General features: G+C 49.2%; 1 protein-coding gene across 1 annotated transcript in view; it reads left to right on the top strand.

Annotated features, from left to right (window-relative positions):
• Positions 1 to 26,196, top strand: part of LOC119454161 (cathepsin L-like) — an 83,204-nt gene extending 57,008 nt beyond the window's left edge. Inside the window, exons 4-6 of the mRNA XM_049667955.1 lie at positions 23,896 to 24,087; positions 24,466 to 24,544; positions 26,087 to 26,196. Coding sequence (XP_049523912.1) covers positions 23,896 to 24,087; positions 24,466 to 24,544; positions 26,087 to 26,196 — 381 coding nt within the window. The remainder of the gene's footprint in view (positions 1 to 23,895; positions 24,088 to 24,465; positions 24,545 to 26,086) is intronic.
• The last annotated feature ends 506 nt before the right edge of the window (positions 26,197 to 26,702 follow it).

Here is a 26,702-nt window from a genome sequence, read left to right as displayed (position 1 = left end):
TTTAATATAGCTTTTCCCTTTAACCATTGATTATTGGAACTTTCTGCCTGGTGCCATTCGCTCCCTTCCTCTGGACGATTTCTTGCTCAAGCTTGACGGTTATTGATTTATCTTTTGTGTTGTTTGTTCTTGCTTCGTTCTGCTTATATTTGCAATTTGTGTACGCCCTACAACTGTGTAATTCCCCACTCCTGCCATAGCCCTAACAGGGCTGCAGTATGTAAAAATAAATAAATAAATAAATAAATAAAATGTTTAAGGAGGTTCCACTTTCATCCCTTGCGCATTCGCCCATCCACCGCCGAGCAAATCTCACTCCATTATTGGTTAGCTAGTTCTGCGCAGTACTCTTCAATCTCTCTATTGAGTTCCGCTATTTTTTTCCGGAGTCTACGGTTGAGTCTCTGCGTTTTTCAACGTGCCGGAATGGAGCTTTTGGCCTCCAGAAGATGCGCCAAACGCGAATCAATTCTGGGGACCTGAACCTCCGTGCTGACCATCTTAGTAGCCTGCTCGAAAATTTCTTTAGTCTTTCGAATAAATCACTTAGGCTACTGTATTCTTCGGTGTCCTCTTTTCTGATTTTACGGAAAACATCCCAATCGGTGACTCGAAACTCCCTGGGAGGCGGGGATTTGACCTTGACAGAGATGGTTATGACGAAGTGATCACTACCCAAGCTCTCCTGAAGATTTTGCCACGCCACCTCGGTTATGTTCTTAACGAATGTCAAGTCCGGTGTCGCATCTCGCGCTACAGACGTCCCCATTCTTGTTGGGAACCGTGGGTCCGTGATTAATTCCAGGGCGCAATTGTTTGCCTCTCGAACGAGAGCAATTCCTTTCGTGGTTTGCCTTGTATAACCCCATACAGTGTGCGGTGCATTAAAATCTCCAGCCACGATTAACGCGGAACCTCTTGCTAAAGAAGATGGTTTAGCTAAGATGGAGTGAAAAGTCTGTCTCTGCTGTGATGGTGGGCTGTATACATTGAGTATGTAGACGCTCTGCTTAAGCCAGCTATTAGGTATGATTTCTACTAGAAGTGCTTCAACCCTGGATCTGCCTAGTTGCATTCTATGCTCCTGGAAAGAGCATTTCTTACTGAACAGTGTGGCTATCCCTCGTTTGTTTTCATCCCGCCCCGCAACGGCTCGATAGCCCGCCAAGGACAGAGATTCGCACAAAGTTTCCTGTAATAATAATACGTGCGGTTTGACCGCCTGTGATTTAATATACTGTTGTAGTGGAGCCTCGCGCCTTTGGAAACTGGCGCAATTCCACTGCCAAACTACCAATTCATTATTATTCCCCGCCATGGTGCCTACATTGCATTAGGAGCTCCCTAGGGGCGCTACTACCATCCGTGCCCGACATGGTCTGTACTGAACCGTGGTTCGTGGCGTTTGGTGTACACACGATCGCTAGTTTTGTTTCGACCACCCCCATTCTCAGGCTGAGCATGCTAATACTCTTCATAATCTGCTTCATTGACTTCTGGATATTCTCAAGAATTTCATGACTAGATTCGGTGTCCATAGAATCCGACTGGTCCTGAGGAGGGGCCTTGCATTTGGTCTTGTTAGCCTGTGACCCTTGCTCCTGAGTGGAAGGTTTCTGAACTCTAACATTTTGTTGGGCGTTTGCCTTTCGAAAATCTTCGAAGTCGGCCCTCATTTGCTGTATTTCCGCCTTTAGACGATCATTTTCTTGTAAGAGAAAAGCGACCTTCGGGTCCTCCCTTTGCTCTGGCGATGCTACCTGCGTTACCTTTTTCGCTGTCGTTGTCTGTGGCTTGACTCGATCCGCCCAGGTAGGCTCCTCCTGGATCCGCACCTGGGAGTTGGAGCACCCCCTGGAACGGGAGCGCCTCCTGGAGAGACTGCGTCGACGAGCAGCTGGTGTGACGGAGCGCCCCTGTCTTGCGCGCTTGACACGCTGAAATTACCTGATCGGCTCTCCCGAGCCACCTGTGCCTTCTTGGTGCGCCTTCGGCGCCGCCGCCTTCTTTGTCTGACAATATATGGCACTTGGCAACGCTCCTTACATTTTTGGTCCGTTGTACGACGTTTCCCACCGCACAATGAGCATTTTGGGATGCACTGATGTCCCTCCACGGGAGATGTTGTTCCGCAGCTTCGGCACACCGTCTTGTTTGGGTTAGGGCAAACATCCGCTCTATGGCCGAGGCCTCCACACCCGTAACAAACATCCGTTTGCCGTTTGAATAACGTGCAGCGAAACATGCTGGCGCCACACAACACGTAGTTCGGCACTTTCATGCCATCGAACAGCACGATAACCGTGGTAGTGGTCTTGATTCTTCGAGCCTCCAGGGCCCCAGGGTTTCGGTGATTAACGATCATCGTTTCGAGTTGTGCGTCGTTGATATCGGCGTCGACTACTCGTATGACTCCCTTGCACGTGCTGTCCGGGGCGGCTATGTAAGCCCACGCCTTGTACGTTGTAAGCTCAGCCGAACTTGTTCAATCCCTACGTAGGCATCTGCGTTCTTCTTGTGCGGCGTGCAAACCACAAAGATATTCTGAGCTGTGTTGGGGCAGATGACATCGCCCTCCGTTTCCGCCGGAGCCAAGGTTGCCGCCATAGCCAGGGCTTGCGCGAAGCGTATCTGACTGACCTTTGTTACATTCAGGCCATCCCTCGGTCTGATGATGATGCGTATAGTGTCCCTCGGGAGTCGAGGAAGCCTTGAAGCGGCCGCGAGGCGTTTCACTGCGGCGGAGGTGGTGGTGCGGCTGTTGCCCCTCCCGCCAAAACGTGCTGCAGTGCCCGACGAGGTGGAGGCCTCAAGTCGAGTCTTCTTGTTTCTTCTTAACGCCGTGGTCCATCCTGGCCGATTCGCTTCTTCGTGGGTGATGTCCACCCCTTCAACCATCTCTACTTCGGGCATCCCGCCCCACGTCACCGGGGTTAGGCCTAGGCCTAACCGCGTCGCCTCGTCGTGGTCGAAAGATCACAAGCTCACAAAATGGTGAAAAGTCTACCTACCGATAAAATTCCGATATCGGTAGGTTCCTTGCGACCTGCTGCGTCGACAAATACACAGTTGTCGTGGTTCCTATTCGGAAATCTAGTCGAAAACATTGATGAAAGCAGGAGCAGATACAGAGCCATCTTTTTTTCGTAACAAGGACTTCAGGAGATGCCCCTGGACTGTTTGAGTGTCGGATCACTTGGCGGTGAAGCATTTCGTCGACTTGCTCATTAATCACACGACGTTATGAGGCTGAGACGCGGGATGGGCGTTGCCGCAATGGCGATTGGGAGCCAGTGTCAATATGGTGCGTGACAGCACGGAAGGTTGCCCGGCATCAAAAGAACGAAATTCTTCTAAGATGCGCAGAAGCTTAGAACGCTGAGCTGGGCTGAGACCATCGGCAATAGATGAATCGAACACACTTGTGGCTGTGGGCAAAGGGTCGGACGTAGAGAGAGAACCGAGTGTGCTGTAACTGGCGCAGGACGTGTCTTCGGGAGCATCCGTAATTGTGCGCCTCCGATCGCTTCCACATAGCCAAGACATTCACCTTGAGGCAGCATCACAGGGTATGACAAAGGGTTACGGACGAAAATAACTGTGGAGCCCTGTTTGACGTTCACTGTCACAAAAGGTAGCAGCACACCTTTTCGATTATAAAAGCGGCTGGATGGAGAAAGTAGTGCGGCGGAGTCAGAGAGGCTGCTGCAATGCATAGCGACAATCACTGACGAGTTGGGACGTACGCTGGTGTCGTGCCTGACGAGTAGTTTGTTCACAAAAGAAGCATTATTGGCTAACGTCATATCTGACATCGGCGACAGTTCTAGTTCGGCTCGTGTGCAATGAACGACGGCTTCAGTCGGTCGACATGAACAGTTTCGCGTCCGCGACGCCGTTGGTCCGTAGATGGCTGAACAGGCTCAATGACGTAGTTGACCGGGAACGTCTGTCGTAGAACCCGGTAAGGGCCGTCACACTTTGAGCTTAACTTTGTGGAAAGGCCGGGAGTAGACGAGCGAACGCGGAGCCATAGCAGCGTTCCAGGTGAATATGATGGAAAAGACAAGCCTCCGTCTCGACTATGTTTCTGGCTGGCCTGGTCTTGCGCGGTAAGTCAGCGTGCGATCTGACGACATTCTTCGGCATAAGTGGTAGCTTCGGTTAGAGTCGTAGATTCGGAAGCGTCAGGGCGATACAAAAGAATCGTGTCCATAAACGAGGAAGGTTCGCGACCATAAAGAAGAAAGCAAGGAGAAAATCCCCGGGGTAGACTGATTGGCGCTGTTGTAGGCATACGTAACAAAGGGAAGGATGCGGTGCCAGTTAGTGTGGTCAGCGGAAACATACATAGCGAGCATGTCGCCGAGAGTGCATATGAAGCGTTCAGTCATACCATTGGTTTGCGGATGATAGGCGCTCATAGTTCTATGGACAACGTCGCATTCACGGAGCAGGGGTTCTACTGCCTCGAAGAGGAATGAACGGCCACGGTCACTCGGTAGCTCGCACGGCACACCATGTCGAAGAACAAGGTTTCGAAGGATGAACAAGCCGACCTTGCGTGCTGTGGCCGGCGGAAGCGCTTAAATTTCGGCGTAGCGCGTGAGGTGGTCCACGGCGACGATAACCCAGCGGTTGCCATCTGGGGTGTACGGTAGAGGGCCGTACAAGTCAATGCCAATACGGTCTAAAGGCCGGGAGGGACAAGGCAATGGTTGAAGCGGCCCTGTTATCTGGTTAGGTGGGCTCTTGCGGCGTTTATACTTGGAGCACGAGTGGACGTACTGCCGAACGAAGCGGTACATTCCGCGCCAGTAGTATCGAATCCGTAGGCGTGCATACGTCTTCCGTACACCGGCATGGATGCATTGCGGATCCACATGAAAAGAGGCACAGATGTCAGAACGTAGATGGCGAGGAATTAGTAACAACCATTTACGTCCATCAGAGAGGTAGTTGCGGCGGTACAGGAGCCCTTCGCGGATGGAAAAGTGGCGAGCAGTGCGCCGAAGCGAGCGGTCGGTGGTGCGGAGTGACGACTGAGATAAATATTCTAGAAGAGAGGCTATCCAAGGATCCCGGCGTTGCTCAGATGGCATGTCGGCGAATGTAAGAGAAGAAGAATCGTAGCTCGAGACAGACGTAGCACCATATTCATCAGACAGTGGTGAGCGCGAAAGAGCGTCGGCATCCGAGTGCTTACGGCCTGACCGGTAGACAACACGAAAGTCATAGTCCTGCAGACGAAGCGCCCAACGAGCTAGGCGGCTAGATAGGTCTTTTAATGACGACAGCCAGCACAGGGATTGGTGATCAGTCACGACGTCAAATGGACGACGATATATACATAAGGTGGAAATTTAGTGATGCCCAAACGATAGCAAGCCATTCTTTTTCTGTGACCGAATAGTTCGTTTCCGCTTTGGTGAGAGTGTGGCTGGAGTAAGAAATGACGTACTCGTCGAAGCCAGACTTACGCTGGGCTAGAATAGCGTCGAGGCCGACTCCACTAGCGTCCGTGTGGGTTTCTGTTGGAGCGTCTGGGTCAAAGTGGCGCAGAATAGATGGGGATATCAAAAGATGGCGTAAGGTGGCAAACGCGTCTTCGCAAGCTGTAGGCCATGCCGAGATGCCTTGGCAGTTGGCAAGCAGCTGGGTTAAGGAGGAGATTATGGACGCAAAATTACGCACGAATCGGCGAATGTACGAACACAGGCCTATAAAGCTACGGAGTTCCTTAAGCGTAGACGGCCTGGGGAACTCGGCGACGGCGCGAAGCTTTGCAGGGTCGGGAAGGACACCGTCCTTGCTGGCAACATGGCCTAAGATGCTAAGCAGGCGGGCGGCAAAGTGGCACTTCTTCAGGTTAAGCTGCAGTCCAGCGTCGGAAATGCAAGTCAGGACGCTAGCGAGGCGGTGCAGATTGGAGTCAAAGTCCTTCGAAAAGACTGTGACGTCATCCAGGTAGCACACACACGTGTGCCAATTGAGGCCTCTATTAGGCCATTTCAGGCCTAATATCCTTGATGTAGGACCTGAAGTTCTCGCCGGATTGCTGGGCGCGACCGCGTAAGCGCTGTTCTGCGCAAATATCGCGAACAGCGGGTCGGCCGAAGACTTCCGCGAAGCTCGTTTTAAAGGAGAACCCGTTGGCAATATCAGCTTCATGATTGTGGAACCACAGCTGTGCTACGCCCGCCAGGTAGAAGTTGACGTTGCTGAGCTTATCGCCGTCATCCCATTTATTGTGGGCGCTTACCCGCTCATATGAAGTGAGCCAGTCCTCGACGTCGTGCTCGTCGGTGCCGTTGAAAATGACAAGGTCGCTCTGTCGTGGTACGCCGGAGCAGGCGACCACCGGTGGTGCGGGAGCACCTAGCTGTGGCGCGTCCTCAGGCATTGCCGAGGCTGGGGGAAGAGTCCGGGTACGGAGTTTCAGGATTAAAATGGAACCAGCACCTCCACCAATTGATAGGACGCGTTCAAGGTTAGATGCGCTTGACGTTTTAGGGGCGAAGCTCCTTAGGGTGTGGGTCTGTCCCTCCTCTGTAGTATGTAGTAGTAGTAGGTAGCCACGTCTGCTTTTATGAAAAAAAAAATTCCGAAAGTTGTGTCCGTAGCGCGGAATCGAGCCAGGGACTCCTCGCTTCCGAATGCGCGGCGCTAACCACTACGCCACGAAGCTTTTTTCTTTATTTTCTCATGTGCAAAATTCACGCATTTATCAACAGCCCAGTTCAACGAAGTAGCACGTGAAAATCATATGTAACATTTACCAACCAGCATGATTGCAATCACATCAAAATTCTCTTAATGTTGCTAAAGGTTCTAACTTCGACAACCACTCCGGGGCGCATTCATGCGCTTTCTGCACCTCCACAAAGGCATTTATACTCTCTCGCAAGTAGATTCGCGCAGGTCGTGTGTCTGGGTCACAGTAATAGCCCGCCATTCTAGCTCGCCAGATACTGTGAAGGCCAACGAGCATTACCAGATCAAAAGGAAGCCCATCGTCGTTTTCAATCGCTAGATATCTGATACCGTAGGGATCTAGAGGGAATTCTTTTTCGACTGTCCTTTGTAAAACATTCCACAAGAACACTCCCTCCCAACAATGTAGAAAAACATGGTCAATTGTCTCGGGTTGATTAGAGATTAAACAATGTGTTCCCCACGGTACAAAAAAAACTTTTTTTCAAAACTGTCTTTACTGAAAGCGCTCCTGTATGAACCTTGAAAAAAAAAGGTTTTTACCCCTGGTGGAATTTGCATATGGTTTACCCTTTTTAGTACATTTTGGCCCTGGCTACCTCTCTAAAGGGATCTATATAAAGGAACCGGAAATTCAGTGTCGCGTAGATCACTACGCCACGAAGCGCACGTGGACATACGCACCACGATGACAATAAATACCCAACATTAACGAAAGAGTGCGCGTTTCTAACGCGTTTGTGCTAGCGCGTTACGGCCAGTGTAAGAAGATGGTGTAAGACGCTGTGGCCTCTCCGCCTTACCCCCGTATTCATAAACGCTCCTCGACTTGACACAACTCAGCTAGCACACAAGCTCAGGGACCAATACCTGCGCACTACCCAGGATACCCGAGGAACGGCATACTCATATGCAGGCTCCGAGAAGGCCGAGCTGGATCAACCTTTCCAGCTCCATGACCTGAAGGCAGCCCTGGCCAAAATGAAACGTGGCACTGCACCCGGACGGGACAAAATTACAGTCAAGCTCCTGGCAAACCTACCAGACTCGACTTACAATTCACTGTTGGCATACTTCAATTCTATCTGGCTGGGAGAAGTGCCCATCTCCATCGATTGGAAGACAGCACTTGTCAGCTTTATTCCTAAACCTGGCAAAGCCGTAAATCCGGGCAACCTCCGCCCCATATCTCTCACCTCTTATGTGGGCAAGTTAATGGAGACTATGGTGTGGGACCGGTTGTCTACTTTCATGGAAGACCATAACACATTTGCGGACACCATGTTCGGGTTTTGCGCCCACAGATCCGCACAGGATGTCCTCCTCCAACTTAATCGGGAAGTCCTAGACCCCATCGAATGCCCCCATAACGACAAGGTGGTTCTGGCCTTGGACCTTAAGGGAGCATTCGACAACATCACTCATGAAATCATACTAATTCATCTCTCTCAAACCAACTGCGGGCGTAACGGCTTTCAGTACGTCTTACAATTTCTAACACAGAGGCACGCATACTTGCACATACAGGACAACGAACATGGCCCATACACTCTAGGGTCCAGAGGTACACCACAGGGCGCTGTCCTCTCCCCGTATTGTTCAATCTGGCCATGAAGAACTTGCCTGCCCAGCTGGAGGCTGTCCCGGGGGTGCAACACGCACTCTACGCGGACGACATCACCATCTGGGCCACGCAAGGCTCTTTGGGAGACATGCAGGCCAACCGGCAGCAAGCGGCGACCATAGTGGACCGATAGTGGCCTCCAATGTTCCCCCCAAAAGTCTGAATTCGTGCATCTCCGCCCCTCGCCCAAATGCAAGTCCAAAATTGCTCTCTCTCTAGAGTATGGTCGAATCACTGACCAACATGAAATTAGAGTCCTAGGACTTTTCATCAACCAACACCGCCGGTCCGACACAACACTAGGGAAGCTGCGGAAGGTGGGGGACCAGGTGGGCCGCATGGTCCGCCGGGTTTCGAACAAGCGCGGGGGTTTCAGATGCAAAGATGCCTTGCGGCTGGCTAATGCATTTGTGGCTAGTCGAATCTTGTATTCGACTCCATAACTCCATCTCCGCAAGCATGAGGAGGACGCCCTTGAGGTCATCCTCCGAAAGATGATTAAGCGGGCCCTTGATCTCCCGGTCAGCACCTCTAACCAGCGCCTTCTGGGCCTGGGGATGGTGAATACGTATCGGGAGCTCAAGGAAGCTCATCTTACCAACCAAATCACACGTCTTTCTCAGACACTGTCGGGTCGCCGCCTCCTTGCCCGACTACACCTCCCACCTCTCAGACAGATGGAAGAGCGCGTACGTACGCCACAAGAATGGCGCTATGCCCTGTACGTGCGCCCTCTTCCCCGGTACATGGCATGCACACACCATGATGGCAGACGCCTGGCTCGGGCGGAGGCCCTGGCGCGCCATTATGACTCCAAACCCGGTGTTTTAGGGGCGAAGCTCCTTATAGCGGCACCCGTTCGTCCCCGTCGTAGTAGGTAGTCACGTCTAGTTTTATGAATTGCTCAATAGATGGCGTTGTGTGTCCGTATATGTATATATACCCATATATACGTATATATGTATACGTATAGTATAACCGGAAGCTGACTTCCGCTTCCGGTTCCGCTTCCGTTTCCACTTCCGGTTCCGCTTCCGGAAGCCAGCTTCCGGCTTCCGGAGAACGCTTCCGGCGTTTTATGAAAAAAAATAATTCCGAAAGTTGTGTCCGTAGCCCGGAATCGAACCAGGGACCCCTCGCTTCCGAACGTGCGGCGCTAACCACTACGCCAAGAAGCGCACGTAGACGCATGCACCACGATGGCAATAAATACCCAACATTAACGAAAGGCCGCGTTTCTAGCGCGTTTCTAACGCGTTTGTGCTAGCGCGTTACGGCCCGTGTAAGAAGCTGGTGTAAGACGCTGTGGCCTCCCGCTTTACCTTCAACGCTTTTCGAATGCGCTGCCCAAGGCGGTGGCAAGTCAAGTTCAAGTCGAGGAGCGTTTATGAATACGGGGGGTATTCTCTCTCAGCAGTCATGTGATGGCGTCGGCAAACGCGGTGCACGTTCCGGCATGTGTAAATGGCTGCGTAAGACGCTGTGGCCGCTCCCCCTTACTAGAGAGTACTGCACGTTTCTAACGCGTTTGTGCTAGCGTCCCCTTAAGCGGGAGATCCGATGATTCCCTCCGGAGCTTCGCCCACTCATCATCAATCACCCGTGGATATGCTGTGATTTTTTCTCTGAACCCGCCGATCAGGACTCCACCCCCAACCCAATCTACTCGTATACAGAAATTACAGCTTATTATCAATCCGGCCACGAACTCTACACCCGCCCGTGTAGAGGCCTCAAAAAGGAGGAGGAGCGTCTCCTGCTCCGTCTCTTCACGAACACTATGCTGTGCCCTGCGGCTCTTAAACATTTCGATCCGGCCTTTACTGGAGCTTGCCCGCACTGTGCGGAGAAGTCTTCGGACCTCTGCCACATGGTGTGGGCTTGCCAATCCAACCCTGCCTTTCCCCCTTACCCAACCCTACCCGTGAGGACTGGGAGGCTGCCCTGCTTGGCTGCTCAGACCTACGGGCCAGAAAGGCCCTGGTTAAGCGCGCCCAGGCGGCGGCTACTGCCCCTGGGGTCCCGTACTAGGGACTCCACCTAGTGTTTGTAAGGGGCGGCCTCTTCAGGGTCGTCCCGAGCATACCTCCTCGTACGTTTTGTCGTACAAATAAATGTTTTTCACCACCACCACCTCGACTTGAACTTGACTTGCCACCGCCTTGGGCAGCGCGTTCGAAACGCGTTGAAGGCGGTGGCAAGTCAAGTTCAAGTCGAGGAGCGTTTATGAATACGGGGGTTATACTCTCTCAGCAGTCATGTGATGGCGTCGGCAAACGCGGTAAACACATGTTTACCGCGTTTACACATGTTTAAACGCGTTTACACATGTTCAAACGCGGTTACACATGTTTGCCGCGGTAAACGCGGCAAACATGTGTAAACGGCTGCGTAAGACGCTGTGGCCTCTCCCCCTTACTAGAGAGTACTGCACGTTTCTAACGCGTTTGTGCTAGCGTCCCCTTAAGCGGGAGATGGTGCAATTATAATGAAGGGCGCTGTTATAAAATAGGAATGACGTCACATATGGCGCGTGTCATTGGTGGAAGTCAATCGTTCGATTTAGTGTGGCGAGACTGGGCGAATTACACGGAAGATTCATGGTTTACCGATGATTCCCTCCGGAGCTTCGCCCACTCATCATCATTCACCCCGTGGATATGCGGTGTTTTTTTTTTTATGAAGGCGAGAAGCAGGCAACGGCCAAGCGGAGCGAGTGCGAGCACCAACATCAAGAATCGTCTTCTTCGTCTTCTGCTGGCGCCGGTATTTGCCGCTACAATGTATATATATATATATATATATATATATATATATATATATATGTGCGGGGTAGAGTCCAGGTATGGAGTTTCAGAATGAAAAGGGAACCAGTACGCTCCAGCAATTGCTAGCCCCCGCATCTACCATTAAAATGGTAGATGTGCTCGGCGTTTATATGAATTCCCAGCTGCACGCAACGGTCAAACGGGGCTAGCACGAGCACAACCAACAACAAACGTCTTCTTCTTCGTCTCACCCGCCGTACACGTGGTTGCTCAGTGGCTATGGTGTTGGGCTGCTGAGCACGAGGTTGCGGGATCGAATCCCGGCCACGGCGGCCGCATTTCGATGGGGGCGAAATGCGAAAACACCCATGTACTTAGATTTAGGTGCACGTTAAAGAACCCCAGGTGGTCCAAATTTCCGGAGTCCCCCACTAGGGCGTGCCTCATAATCAGATCGTGGTTTTGGCACGTAAAACCCCATAATTTGATTTTTTTCTTCTTCGTCCCCTGCTGGTGGCCGTAATTGTCACTAGAACATATATATATATATATATATATATATATATATATATATATATATATATATATAGCCCAGTGCCAGATTGCAAGTGACACAAGCTAGAGTAAAAGATGTATCTTGAAGTGGGGCGCACAACTGATTGCACGTACCCAGTGAGCCAAGTTTGTCCGGCGGTTGGTGTCAAACCTGTTGTACCAGCGCAGCAGCCCGATACTGTACGCATTACACCACGGATAACCTAGTCATCCAAGCTGGCAAACAAATGGTTAGATAAAAATATCCGCCTCCACCCCAGCCTCTGAAACTGGACATAAGGCTAAGCTGCGATTGGCTTTACACAAAGACGAACTTGTGTGGAAGGGTATTCTGCTAGGCCCTCCGCTAAGCGCAAGTGACTTATTGAACTAAATTAATGTGTAAAAGTACATTTCTTCACCAAAAGTATAAAGTACGTCTTATACAGAAGCTGCACACATGATCGCCTCAGATAATAATACGACTACACGAGAAAATATGATTCTGTCACGTGGAAACTGAAAGACGCAGCCTTTGTCCCACAGCAGTTTTTGGTTCGTCTGAGTGGTCGCTTCCGCTAGGTGGCGGTATTTTTGTTGGACAGTGTTTGCCATAATGTCGATGACGGTCCCAGCATACGGTGTGCGACACATGCAATGGCCACAGCACCCACGCACTCAGGACAAAGGACACACTAAGTGCACACGTTCGTCACGCGCGCACGCAGGTGTGCGGAATTGCAGCTTATATCCTCATTCTTGTAAGCCCTACGCCTTATGCAAGTGCGTTAATGAACTAATGCAATTTCTGAAAGTGAAAGTACCACTTGCACACAACCAACAGACAAGGTAGCACTCTTAATTCGAATATACGAGAAAAACATACTTCTATTACAAGAAAACTCAAACGCAAACCCATTTTCCAGCTAATGTTTCTCGTCTGTCTGAGGGGCTGCGGCCGCCTGTTTTTTGGGAGAGCATCCTGCGGAAAATGCCGACCAAATAGAGGCTAACAGCTTCGCTGTAAAAAATGGTTCCCAGAGGCGCATGAAGTTCCCGAAGAGTGCTAATCATGCTATTCGCCAACGGAGTCACTGCATTTCTGAACGCTAACCATTTCTAATACTATTCGAGGCAGATCTGTAGCTCCGGAGCCAAATGATCTCGAATGGTTCACGTGGGGAAGTCGTTACCTTGTCCACGGTGTCAAATCTCTATTCTGCAAATATCAACAAAATGATCACAGGGAACTTGCTACGACTATTATAGTGCGTGTGGAACGCCGGTGCACACGTGAGAAGCTAAGCATCCTGTCGTACACACAGCATCGTCAGCTGCAGCGCTGTCATGCTGAAGAAATTACGGACCCGAAGTTCATTATTTTACGCATGCCACTAGTCCATTCTTACCAGCTTGTTCTAGGGAAGCAATTTTCTGCTCCAAAATCCCACAAATGACGAACCAGAAGGAAAAAATTATGAGAAGCGTCTTTTCACGAGAAGCACTTGTTGCATTTTATTGTTGCGTTAGTTCAAAACTGAGTCAAAAACTTTCTCGGGTTCGCCTCACGATGACAACACTAGCTTTTGTCCCGTGTGGTTATCTTTGAAAAAAGAAAGATGTGTGTGACCGGCTCTGTCAGTTTTCAAATTCTCGCACTATATGAAACAAAAGTTCATTGTTTAGTTCATTTCTCCGCTGGGAACAGGCTGGAAGTGAACATGGCAGCAACGCGTCTTATACCTAACCCTACTTATGTCAGCAACTTCTGAAATCTTTAGATTTGAGTGCCGACGACGGTCGTAGATTTCTTTCTTGAAGCTTTTACACTCTTTTTAGGTACGGAATTTTCAGGTCTAACGTAAAAGTACGTTTTAACTTTCATTTATGCTGTTGAAAGTGCCCTATCCACTCAAAAACTGTTTGGAATTTCCTTTTGTGGTGTTTTGAAGAGCACAACACTTCTGCAAAAGCCAGCAAGGTGGAGGAAAGTCCATGAACGGACTGACCGTTGGTTTCAGAACGCCACTGATATACACCAATTTTATGGCAGACAGCTACAAAGGAAACCCATGCGGATATATGAGAAAAGAAGTACCTGCAGTTAGAAAAAGCATCCTGGTCCAGGATTCAAATCCGGGACCAGGGCCTTTCGGAGGTAATTGCTCTGCCAGCTCAAATAACCCCGAGGCTAGCAGGTCACCGAACAAGGGCGAATAAATCACAACTCGTAACACTTGTATACTACGTATAGCGGATCAATTGAGCAGAAGGCCGCATGGTGGAGAAAAGTTCATGAAAGAAAAAGATATACATCCACCTGTCTTGTCGCACGAAGCTACGGAAGTAATCGATACAGTTTCCTCAAAAAAGAAGACTTCGCGGTGTAAGAAAAATTTGTTGTTGGACATAATTCGAGCCCAGGACCGACTCCTTTCGGGGGTGGTCGCTCTACCACGTGTATGAACCAGGAGACTAGCAGATCGCTGAGCGGTGCGAAATAGTTGACAACTCGAAGCACTTCGACAATGTACATGGGAGCTCACTTTTGCGCAGGCCTGCTATGAGGAGGAAAGTTTGTGAAAGGAAAAATTGACGTTTATCTGTGTCTTAGCACCACGCCATAAAACGAACCCATACGGGCAATATAGAAAAGAAGGCTTCGCAGTTCAAGATGAAATTCGTCGAATCCAGCAGATTTGATGCTTTCAGGTATCATGAGAGGATTTATTGGCATGTTGCGCTCACCCGAAAAGTTCACGCACGCGTGACGCCTTCGGTGTACTGGGTGTTCAAAGTGAAGAGTTACGAATTTCTGAAAAATCGCCTTCGGCAGGTAGCATTATTCCCATCGTTTAGCTGGGTTATTCGAAGAGGCAGATATTAGTAGCACGAGAATTTGAAACACATATTCAAATAATTAGCAAAAATTTATTACTTAACTTTGTAATTAAATACTTTGCGACGCATAAGTAATGAATTGTAGCGAGTGAGTTTCCAAGACGCATCCACTTGAAATTAATTTCCAGGATGACACCAGTTTCGAGATATTATTTCCCAAAGTGTGCGACGAAATACATGGGCATTCCAGTTACTTTTGTGCTTCAATGTATAAAACAGTACTTTGGTAAAAAAAAGTAAGTGGAACAACAATGCATTTTTACGGAGTTTGATGGCGTTTATCTGCAAACTGGTGTCATTCTGGAAATTAATTCCAAGTGGATACACCTGACGAGCTCACGGCAACAATTCGTAAAGTGTAAAATTGAAAGATAATCGTCAAGCTTGCACTTGACGATTCCGTTGAGGCAGTGACCACCGCAACGTGACGACATAATGTAAGGAACGCAGCGACTGCGTGTCCGCCGGTTACGTTTGTTCGGTGCGACTACTTTAATGAGCCCGTTTCCGTGCCCGTGCACGTGGATATAGTACGCTTCTTCTTCCTCTGTTCACAACACACTGCCACCGCCAAGAAATGGACGAGAGGATTGATTTTGACAGTGGCGTCACGTCGTCTTCTAAACTTCTTCGAAGTTGCACCATTCTTGTTCGCGAAGTTCTCCAGCTGGCGACTGTTGAATTGGCTCACCTCTTGCCACTCGCGTAGTTGCTCTCGGGTGAATACCCTGTCGCGTTGGCGGCGGTTGCTTCTGGGGTCCCACCAGGCTGGAACAGAAGCCCAGACTTCACGTGACGGCACGCAGATTATCAGAGGAGCCGTCAGGGGAGCTTCTTTCGTTCTCTCCTTGGACCTGCACATGAAGAGCACGTTATCCATGTCTGTCTTGTTCTTGTTGTACGTACCATTATGGCGTCCGCTGGTATATTGGCGCGCCGGTACACGGTAGGTCATGTGATTACCGGTCAAGTTGGACACTTTTTGTAGTTTTTGGATGAAATTGTCAAGCCTTGTAGTCTTTAGGCACATCTGACGGTGGCGGACACTGCGGCGTAGCTGGCGGGAAGTAGCGTGGTCGGTCGGTGAATGTGAGTCCTGTTGTGGGAGACGTCGGCGCTTTCCCTTATGATCGGGTCGCGGACGCTGTGCATATGCCGGCATCGGGGCTACGGTTTCGAGATCTGATTTCCCGCTGATGGTTGGTCTTCACGTTGCGGTGGCGGTCGAGCGAGGAACAAGAGCGATGGCGATTCGGTTCGCTGCTTTGTATTTGCTCAACTTGCTCGAGGCTGAACAGCTTCCGCGTTTCGTTTTCGAGTCGCCTTTCACGCAGCATTTAGTTTTCGGTTGTGGTCTTAATCTGGGGACTCGTATCGGTGATTATCTTGCTGTTGTTGAGGAAGAGCTGACGAGATACAACCGCGTCGGTCTGGAGCTTCGGTTGTTGTACGCGCGATGTCGGTAGTCTGACCTTTGCGCTGGCCTCGGTATGGAGCTTCGGTTGCTGTACGAGAAGTGTCGGTGTCAGTGATATGGCGTTTGCATTGACGTTCGCCTGTTTACCGGCTGTACAGACTGGATGCACTGCCTGCGGTCCTGCCATAGGGCTGTCAGTTGTCGGTAGTGATCCAATGACGGCACGAGAATTCACGCGGAAACGCTGGGTCATTCCCTCACCAAGACGCGTCAATTGACATAATCGTGAAAGCTCCTGCCAACAAGCATGCCCTCCTTTCTCTGGGATGGTGAACCTTGTGTACAGGAGTTTATTTCGCACATCGGGTTCAGGGAAAAAATGCGCCGGAGTGATTTTGTGCACCCTCGCACTTAGGACCGATTCTTCGGCAATTTCGGACGCTCCGGTTGGAGGAAGGTTTGACCGCAAGTGTCCCGGGCTTGGGGATCTAGGGAGCACAGGGTGGTCTTTCTCGGACATTGGAGTCTGCTCTGAGGCGTAGCTCATGCTACGAGAGCGATGTACTGCGTTCCGTGCTGCGCCCAGTACGAGTATTCCTTTTGCTGTAAGTAAGTTTGCCCCTCCTATCTAAATAAACCCCCTCTTCCGTTCATTCTGCCTCTCGATGTCGTACTCTTTACTAAAGCAGCAACCCTCGTCAGGAAGGCTGGGACCACGGCGTGGGCCCGCTAGCGTAGGCCAGCTACCCGGCACCGGTTACGTATACGCTAGAGCGCGACGCTCAGTGAAACGTCAGACTCCGACACCACGACCTGCGATGGGAATCCAACATTATATAGTAGCGACCAACGCTATTGTTGAAGTCGCGTTACTAACAATCTGTACTGGTAATTTTGAGGCTTTCTTTGCTTTATCTATATACGGAAAAAACTGTCTTCGGTATCGGCCTAATTTGCTATGTTCGCTGTTTGCATACGTGAGCCATAAGAATGACGGCATGACCGCGACCGTTTGAAGACGGCAAAGTGACGGCGGTGGTATGGCGTAGACGGAAAGAGGTCGATGGAACCACAACGGCAATATGACTACGACGACGTGACAAGAATGACATGATAATTCGATAATGATGACGATGGTTGAGTGTACTAGATTGGGGGAATGGATCCTACGAGGGCTATCTGCTGAGGTATTTTTTATTGAAAATCCAGGTGGCGCTACCGTCGCCTTCCCCCGAACGCCACGGCAGCCACAGCCGCACAGAACACCCATACAACACCCCATGCAACACCCATACAAACGGCGCATCGAGCCATAACTGCTTCCTGGAGGACGCACGTGAAAAGCAGCGTGCAATCATGGTCACTCAACGTTCATCTCAGGTCGACGCTCACAGCACCAAGCAGGATTAAAATACGTGGGCCGTGCTGCACCACAAAAACCGACAAAAGCAACGCACACGACGACATGTAATCCCAGCGAAGGCAGGGGGCGCGGTAGGAGCTAGTTTACGTCGGTGGCGCCATCTCTCGTTCGAAATGACCAATTAGGGAGAGGGAAAAGCGATGGGTGCGCGAGCGCCGTTTTACAGACACAGAGTTTATCGATGGGGCTGTGGTCGACCAGACGTACAGTGTACTAGAAGAGTTGTAGTGCGCTCACACCACGGCAGAGCTTGATGCACTTCATGTCGCCGCCGACAGTGGCGCGGTTCGCAGCGTCACCTGAAACTTTCCTACGCGTCGCGGTAAAACAGCTATCGGGTGTTGCTGTTTTCACCGTATAAAAGTAAAATGCACGACGTGCAGCGCACGAAAGTTCTTTTGGTGCACATTCGCAGTGTGCAGTGAAATAAATTACTATTGTTGCGGCTGATCTACAGAGGGTTGGCGATTTTTTTTGAGCCGGAGGCACGGATGAAGTAGCCTTGCTATGCATGCTGTTCTGTTAAAGGCTTGATACGGCCGCTGCAGTCACGGTAGCAAGAGGCACTCGAGTTTTTTCTGCAGCTGATCGATAAAATGGTCAGTGTGGTTTCACCACAATGACCACGCATCCGCGTTTCCAGCACCACCAGCGCCGAATTTAACCACCACTTCGAGTTTTTTTTTTTTTCGCTGGTAAGGAGTGCAGCGCCTTAGACATTTTCACGTTGCCCCATCTATTCACGAAATTAAATATTTAGGTATCACTGCTGCACAATTTAAGCTGGTTAGCTGGTTATTTATGTATTACATCTTTCGTAACGTTAATGCGACATGAAATCGAAAGGATGAAAATACCAGGTACACCGGTGAGCAAAAGTATACAGACCACAGGGTCGCCGAAAAAACTCAATTTCTTCGTAATTAACATGCATAAAGTGGAATTGACCAGTACACGTTAAAGCTCGCAATGCCAAGATTGGACTGCAGTCCTCAATTTCAAGTTGCATTCGCAGGCAGTTGAAAAAAATCAGTTTTATCGCGCAATCCCTGGTCCGTATACTTTTGCTCACGGGTGTACATTTCTGCAATAATTAACAATGTTTATTTACAACGAAGTAAAGAATGATCCCGGAAGCGACGGGAGCAGCCGGTGAAAATTCCGAATAGCTACTGTTTAGTGCGCTTCGGCTTTTCTTCGCGGTTGCTTCGTCCCTTTCACACCATTTCGTTTTGTTCCTGGGCTTCGGTGTCGTCTTCGTCACGTACTGTGGTAAATTCGGAAGAATCGTGGGAACAGCGTTTTCTGATAGCAGTGGCAATTGTCACGAGGAATTCACACCTCTTTGCATTCTATATTTATAAGGTGCACAGGTCCCTAATTATGAATCGCGGTTCGAAGTGTAAATCAGACTTGCAAGATTCATCCAGTGTCTTATCTGCGCGTTTGAGGTTCCTCTCCCATTCCTTTCGCCGTTCTTCATCACGTGGAACGCCGAGCAAAGACGCCTTTGGTGCATCTTTCACACGACTGTAGGCAGATCTGCACTCAGGTTCAAAGCAGTATTTTCGACGGCGGCTAGCCATTCTCACTCACTAAGAGTGCACATTGAGTAAAGCGTCAAGCAGAGAACAAGCAGAGAGTATACTGCTGAAAACGCCGGCGGGACTTGCAGTCGAGAGCCGACAACTTCGATATTAAGTGGTTAGTTTTCAGAAAGGAAAGGTTGGCGCTATCTTCTGCAGCCCTTGAGGGAGAACAGTCAACGTCGCGATCCGACAGAGCGTACTCCATACCAAGCGAGGGAAGTTTTCAGGAGAAACTGGCGGCAGCGCCTCTGGCGGGCGCCGGAGCAGTCGACACAGAGTGCGCCGCGGCGACGCGGCGCAGGGATATGGCAGTGAGTACACTGCCCCTATTCTAGTACACTGTAACCAGACGACAGCTCGGCGGCCCCGTCACCGCCGCCGGTCCGTCGATCCGCAGAGACACTGGATTGGCCGGAGCTTCTGAAGAGGGCGATGGCAGCGCCGCTGCAAATTCCCGCGTTTTTTTCTTCACCCTCTCCGCTTACCGTGGTCTCCGCTGGACACACTCCCCCAATCTAGTACACCCTAACGATCGTATAGCGACAATGGAATGAAGGTGAAGAGGATGAAGTGGAGGAATGCGCGATGAAGATGGTGTGCCGATTACAGCAAGGTGAAACTGGCCTAACGATGATGGCACAACCACGGCAACATGCCGATAACGGTATGAGAATGGATGCATGACAGCGACGGTTAGAAGGCATCACAATGACGACGATGCTAGTTGGCGTCATACTCACGATTGAATAATGACAGCATAATTATTGAAGCATGACGTCGACAGAACTTCCAATGTCCTATGGCGACTGTGGCATGACGGAAATATAATGATAATGAATGTGTGACGGTAATGGCGGGATGAAGAACCCATGATGAGATTCGGATGATGAAGCTAGAATGATGACAGTGGACTGAAGACTACGGCCGCAAGACGGCATTACAACTAATGCTTGAAGGCGATCGCGTTACAAAGACGGCATGAAGAGAGTGCGATGAGGAAACTTGGTTGACGGCCATGAAAAGACCGCGGGGGGGGGGGGGGGGGGGAGGTCTTAACGACGTGCACATACAATGTGGCCAAAACTATTATAGAACATCGGCGCGTACCGTGGGAGATGACGCAGCAGGAATTTTGAGGATGGAATGATGACGATGGCATCAACATACCAAGAGGCCAGAACTATTGAAAAATTGCGGTGACTCATTCGAGATAGGAGGCGTGATGTGGGTGGCATGACCAGTGTCCGATGATGAAGCTCTACTGATGACAATGAAACGATCACTATGGCATCAGGGCAACTACCACATAAGTCGTGGGGGAAGCTATTACATTATTTGGGCTACTGAGTCGGCTAGGAGGCGTGACGATCATGGCAGCAGCAGAGAGGTGACGTAGCTGGAAGGATGATGATGGAACGACCACGACAGCACCACAGCAACGAACCTGTAGCTAGTGAACGAAGCTGGCGAAAACTTGGGGCATTGGGTCAGCGTAAGCGGTTACATAGCGAAATACTTGGGCTCAAAACGTCTGAAGTAGCAAGAATACTAATCGCATTAAAGTATATTGTCCTCTGTACTTCACTTTTGGAAGGACCTTTTGTCGGCAGTTGTGGAAAATGTCAGACATGCGCAGGGTTACAGATAATTGTGCGCAAAGCTCATGGCAAGCCTAGTTCAACATTATAAATTAGGGGGTTTTACGTGGCAAAATTACCATCTATGTGACACGCCATAGAGGGGGACTTCGAAATAATTTCGACTACCTGTCGTTCTTTACCGTGCACCTAATTCTAAGTACACGGATGTTTTCTCCATTTTCCCCCCACTAAATGCGGCCGCCATGGCTGGGATTTATCCCGCAACCTCGTACTTAGCAGTTCAACATAATAACCCCTAAGCAACCACGGCAGGTTCAGGTTCAATACGTATTACCGTCCTCGCCACTAATGCATCATTATAAGTGTAAAGGGCTTTAAATTTGGAAGACATACCTGTACATACTGCAAAACTATGGTATGTGGAAAGTCTGTGCGAATCTCCTTTATTTTTTTTTCTGGTATGTGCACAATGCGGATAATTGTGCAATCGTAAACTTTATTTACAATGTTAATGTTCTCTTCATGATAAACTGCCTAGAATTTTATTTATTGCTTTTATAAAGCCGCGCGTTTGTGCTTTATTTTTCTTTTGTTTGTGTGCGCGCACGTGTGTGCAGTGCACGTTTTCAAAATATTGGTTCTCTTTTATGTAAGGCATGATTATACATTTGTAGTCATTGCTATTGCCTACCGGCTATGCTCTCACTCAGAATGGTACTCCTGCAGATAAATAAAAAAAAAATAGGAAACGACCCTAGCCAGGGGACTTAGGCATCTGCTAGTGGCACTCGCTTCTCGGCGTTGGTGTACTCTGGTGTAGGGCGGGAAACCCAACTTATAGGAGCAAGCCAACAGAACTGGCGGGAAACCGCGACGCACAGAGGAGCGGGCGAGGGAGCGAAGGAGGGCGAGGAGAGCGTGATGCGTAGACCCGTAGCGGACGGCGTACGAAGCGCACCTTACGCACCCCTCCGCCGATGACGTGTGAGCATGTAACGAGCGCCGACGCGCAGGTGGCGCGTGCGAGCGAGCGACGGCGCAGGTGTGCGACGGGAGAGACGAAGCGAGAGAGGAGGGAGTGACGTCACCCCTCCGCTGTGTTAGGCAGGCGTTCACTCTGTGCCAGGTGGTGTGCAGCTCTAATTAGCTTGTTAGAACATTTGCTACTTTGACAGTATCTATCTATCTAGCCGCCTACGACTTTGTGATCTCGTGGTCGTTTCGTTAAAATGGTATGTACCAAAATTAGCATACTATCACAAGAGCATATGACGAACATAAATGATATATCATGACATGAATATTATGACGTGCATGCCATGTAGGTCATGAAACAGCCGCCTACGTCATGGTGCTCGGTCGTTTCGTTAACTTGGTGGGTACCAAAATTGGCATAGTATGACAGGAGTGTCTGACGAACATACATTATAGGGCATGACATAAAAGCCATGACGTGCGCGTCATGTAGATCATGACAATGACTACGCGAAAAATATTAACACTCAAAAACCACTGGAATGGGTTCTGACGCGGGTTCTAAGTGAAGGAAACACTACATGATTCTGGTCGAAGTCATAGTCATGAGCATGACTCAGCATAAATGACAATGACTCAGCGAAAAAAAAGGTTAACCCTGAAAAGCCTCTTAAATAGGTTCTGACGTGGATGCTAAGTGAAAGAAACACTAAAGGATGTTGGTAGAAGTCATAGTCATGACCATGACTGAGCAAGAATGACAATGACTCAGCGCAAAAAAGCATTAACACTAAAGAAACCACTCAAATGGGTTCGGACGTCGGTACTATGAGAAGGAGACACTAAAGGACGCTGGTAGAAGTAATACTCATGAGCATGACTCAGCAAAAATGACAATGACTCAGCGAAAAAAAAATAACACTCAAAAACCACTGAAATGGTTTCGGACGGGGCTACTGAGGGAAGGAAACAGTAAGGGATCGTGGTAGGCGTAACCATGAGCATGACTCAGGAAAAATGACAATGATTAAGCGAAAAAAGATTAACACCCAAAAGCCACTAAAATGGGTTCTGACGTGGGTACTAAGTGAAGGAAACACTAAAGGATGATGGTAGATGTCATAATCATGGGCATGACTAAGCAAGAATGACAAGGACTCAGCAAAAAAAGATTAATACTACAAAACCGCTGAAATGGTTTCGGACATGAGCACTAAGTGAAGGAAACACTAAAGGATTGTGGTAGAAGGTATAGTCATGACCATGACTCAGCAAAAATGAGAATAACTGAGCGAAAAAAAATATTAGCACTCAAAAAACCAATGGAATGGGTTCGGATGTGGTACTAAGTGAAGGAAAAGGCTAAAGGTTCATGGGCGTAGTCGTAGTCATGAGCACGACTAAGGCTTTCGCTTTAAGGTCTCTTAGGTGTAATCAGCGGGTACCCTCGGTTTACGTGTGACGTCACTGATGACGTCACTTTTGGTCTGAGTTTCACGAAGACCTGTACTGATGCGGTGGATATCTAAAGTTACTATTGTGTGCTTTGGTGAACGATCATTGCACTTTCCTAATTGTTTCTAATTATTCCGGACATTTAATTAGCTATTTAATGTAGTAAACCTATGCTATGATGTTATATTCATCAACTATAACAGAACCATCGAAATCTACCTTTTTTTTATTATTTTTTTTAAATTTCGTCCCACATCAGTGACAAACCGGAAGCCGGTCCCTAACCGGAAGTTGCTGCGCAATAAACAAGAATGTCACTCGGTGCTCGTGCCACTAATAAAACTATGGAAATTTCCTCAAACCGATGCCATAGCGCTCCTAAGACCACTGGCCAATTCCTGCAGCAACCTGCAGAAAATTGTCATAGCGGCAAGCGCCATATCAGGCGATCATAGTTGTTTCCATGGCAGCCGAAGAGCCTTGATGGGTTAAGATATGAGACTTCTATTATTTGTAGCTAAATATCTAATAGCCATTGATGCAATCAATACCTTGTTGCTTCGAAAGCAAGATGCGCGACTTCGTACGCCCTTTATGTTTATTCAAGCCGTAACGATGCATGTGCCTGTTTACCTCGTCAGCATTCAAAAACTTGAGCGTGCATTGCCCCCAGTAAGGTAAGTGACCTAAATACTCTGCACGGCTTCAACTCACTCCGCGTTCTCGCTTCACGCAAGCCCGCAAGATGCACGGATTACATAATATAATGGTGCTTCTAAAATGTTGTGCGGAAACTGTTCGCCGCCAATTATTTATAAGCATTATTTTTCCGCGTAAACCATAGCTAGAGATATATTCTGGCAAAACGTTCATTATTTCTTAAAACTTTTTCAGATGGCAGCGCTTGAAAGTTACCATATTAAGAAGACTGGCAAGGTGGTAATCTTAAGCCCACAGAACATTGTTGATTGCACGATAAGAATGGGAAACCATGGTTGTCATAACGGCAGCGTCACGACCGCCTTCAAGTATGTCATCAAAAACAAAGGGGTTGATACAGAAAAAAGCTACCCTTATGCTGAGAAAGTAAGTGTTTTCTTTAAAAAAAACTTACCAACCCTTCCCCTACCGGAAAATAGGGCTAAGCGAAGTTTGTACTCAATGGACCTGAACTAACCATGATGCGACGACTGCGACGGAGAGAACGAGTGTAGCTATACAAGATTAAGGAATGGGATAAATACAATAATTGAGGGTTCCTAAAAATAACGTACATACGGTAACATTGACAGTGAACAACCCTCGCGGGCTACGGTTCGATTCCGGGACATTTCGTAGGGCGTGATATGACATTCGGAGCCTTTGCCTGCGTGCGTAGCACACCCCTGATAACACCGAGCGCCAGGCAGGGGGCACATTCCCCATTTTGCATTTCGCATTTTTGCGGTGGGTGTGCGTTGGTAGAAATCAAACCGACCACCTCCCGTAGCCGTGTCGGACGGTCAAACCACTATAGGCCACGGCCAGAACAACGTCACTGACGGTATGCCCGAAGGCCGCCGTTGTCGCTTGCGTTTGATGTCTCGAGTTTGCTCGGTGGCGTGGTTAGCAGCATTCCCCCGCAATTGCCGCTTGAGATTCTTCGAAATTAAATTGCTTCAAAATTAAATCTGTCCGTTACAAAAGACAATGAACGGCAATGAATACCCCCCTAAGCAATGCCTCATGATTCCCCCGCAAGCGATATACCTTCGTATTTTTTTTTCGGGGTACAGCATGCATCGCGAAGGAGCGCAAGATGGCAGGGCGAGACGAGGTAGCAGGGAGATGCGACGTGGTCAGACGATGCCATGATTAATGCCTGTCGCCAAGACGCAAATTGGCAGGCGACTATAACAAGCTTGTCAGGCAAGCATTCTCGGCCTTTTGTTCTTCCTTTTTCGTGGGAAAAGCTGTCAAACCACGATCACCTCGACTAAGGCTCAAAAATAGTTTTCTCGAAAGGGGCGGCACAAGTTTTCTAAGCATATTATAACAGCCGGCACCCCCCCCCCCCCCACACACACACACACACTCACACTCAAAAAACAAACGCTTAACCTTGCACTCGGACGAGGAACGCTTGAAACAGCGAAGCGCGCGAACTTTTCATCTTAGTACTCGTGATGATCACAATTTCTTTTCGCGCGTCACGCACTTACGGCCGTGACTGCGCGTTGCACAGCGCAGCTGGCAACACCGACGACGTGTTTCGGCAGACCCGCTCCGTGAATGCGTCTCCGTCTCTCGGTGTTTCTCGCTCTCATAACGCGCCAGCTGTGGACGACCACGACGACGTCGAACGCAGTCATATGGTTGGCATAAATGCATGCCCTGCAATCGTGGCTGTATAGCCTCGATGGCAGAACATGCATTTATTATTATTATTATTATTATTATTATTATTATTATTATTATTATTATTATTATTATTATTATTATTATTATTATTAGCATTAGCATGCAATCGTGGCTGTATAGCCTGAGGAGAATGTCGAAGACGCCGTTCTAAACGGTAGCGTTTTTGATGTTCTCCACCACAAAGGATCAATCGGCTTCATGCCGAGGTACTGCACAGGTTTTTACCAGCACTAATGATTATCGTATCGTCCTACCTCGCTTGTCGTCCGTACCGCGCCCAAGACTTTAGAGATGCTCTCCGGAACGTTATCGATCTCAGACATAAGCTCGATCGGTCAATTTCAAATGTCACATCTGTGGATGGTGACTTGCAAGAGAGCGCTAGCTAAAATCAAGCTAGTCACTTGTGGTGAATTTCTTGTTCGGGGGCGCCGCTGTGTTGTAATAGACCCTGAGCCTACAGAAGTTAAGATGTAACTGCTATGGCTGCCTCAGCGCATGGAAGATATTTACATACATGAAGCGCTTCAGTCATTCGGGAAGAATAAAGCCACATCTGCAGAAACTTGGAGGGTGTCCAATGTGGAAAAGATGGAGTGTCACTGGAGGATGGAGTTCGCGTGATCTACATTCCGCATCTAGTGACTGTTTGTGGCCTACAGAGCCTAGTACTCATTCCTGGCAGGCATCCATTATGCCTACGTTGTCACAGAGCCGAGCACATTCGTTGACACTGCCCCAAGCCACGATTCGAAGATTGTCACCGGTTCGGACACTCTGCACAAGATTGTCTAGTGACATACGCTGGTAAACTACGGAATCGCACAAGACCACCTGACGATGCTTTGCAAGACCATATCATGGATGCTACCGAAGTCCCAGATGCAACGGGTGGCCTTCAAGCTGCTGTGGTGTCGGACGCCAACGCTGTCGACAAGGCATCGGGGAGTGCACAGTTGCGGTGATGTCTAAAGACAAAGCAGAAAATGCAGATATGATGCTCCACTGTGTGAAGGAAACGCCGACTGATCCTGAGCCAACGGCGAAGGAGCAGTATAATGTCAGTCGCGCTACTCCTGCAGAAACTTCGGAGACGGAACCAGCAAGTGCACAGCACCTTCTTACATCACGCACTGCAGACGTACATGTCTGCACCGAAATACCTGCAACTAAGCGCCCTGCATCGTGCAACACTGTTACGAGTCAAGAACGCGACTGAACGAGCGGCTCTATACAGTCACGTCGTCGGAGAACATCAAAGCATTCGAGGAAGTGCAGACGCTCGAGATCAAGGAGACTGG

The sequence above is a fragment of the Dermacentor silvarum genome, chromosome 5 (assembly GCF_013339745.2).
Source record: "Dermacentor silvarum isolate Dsil-2018 chromosome 5, BIME_Dsil_1.4, whole genome shotgun sequence".
Lineage (NCBI taxonomy): Eukaryota > Metazoa > Arthropoda > Arachnida > Ixodida > Ixodidae > Dermacentor > Dermacentor silvarum.
The sequence above is the reverse complement of the archived record's forward strand: the minus strand, read 5'-3'. Positions and strand labels throughout refer to the sequence as shown.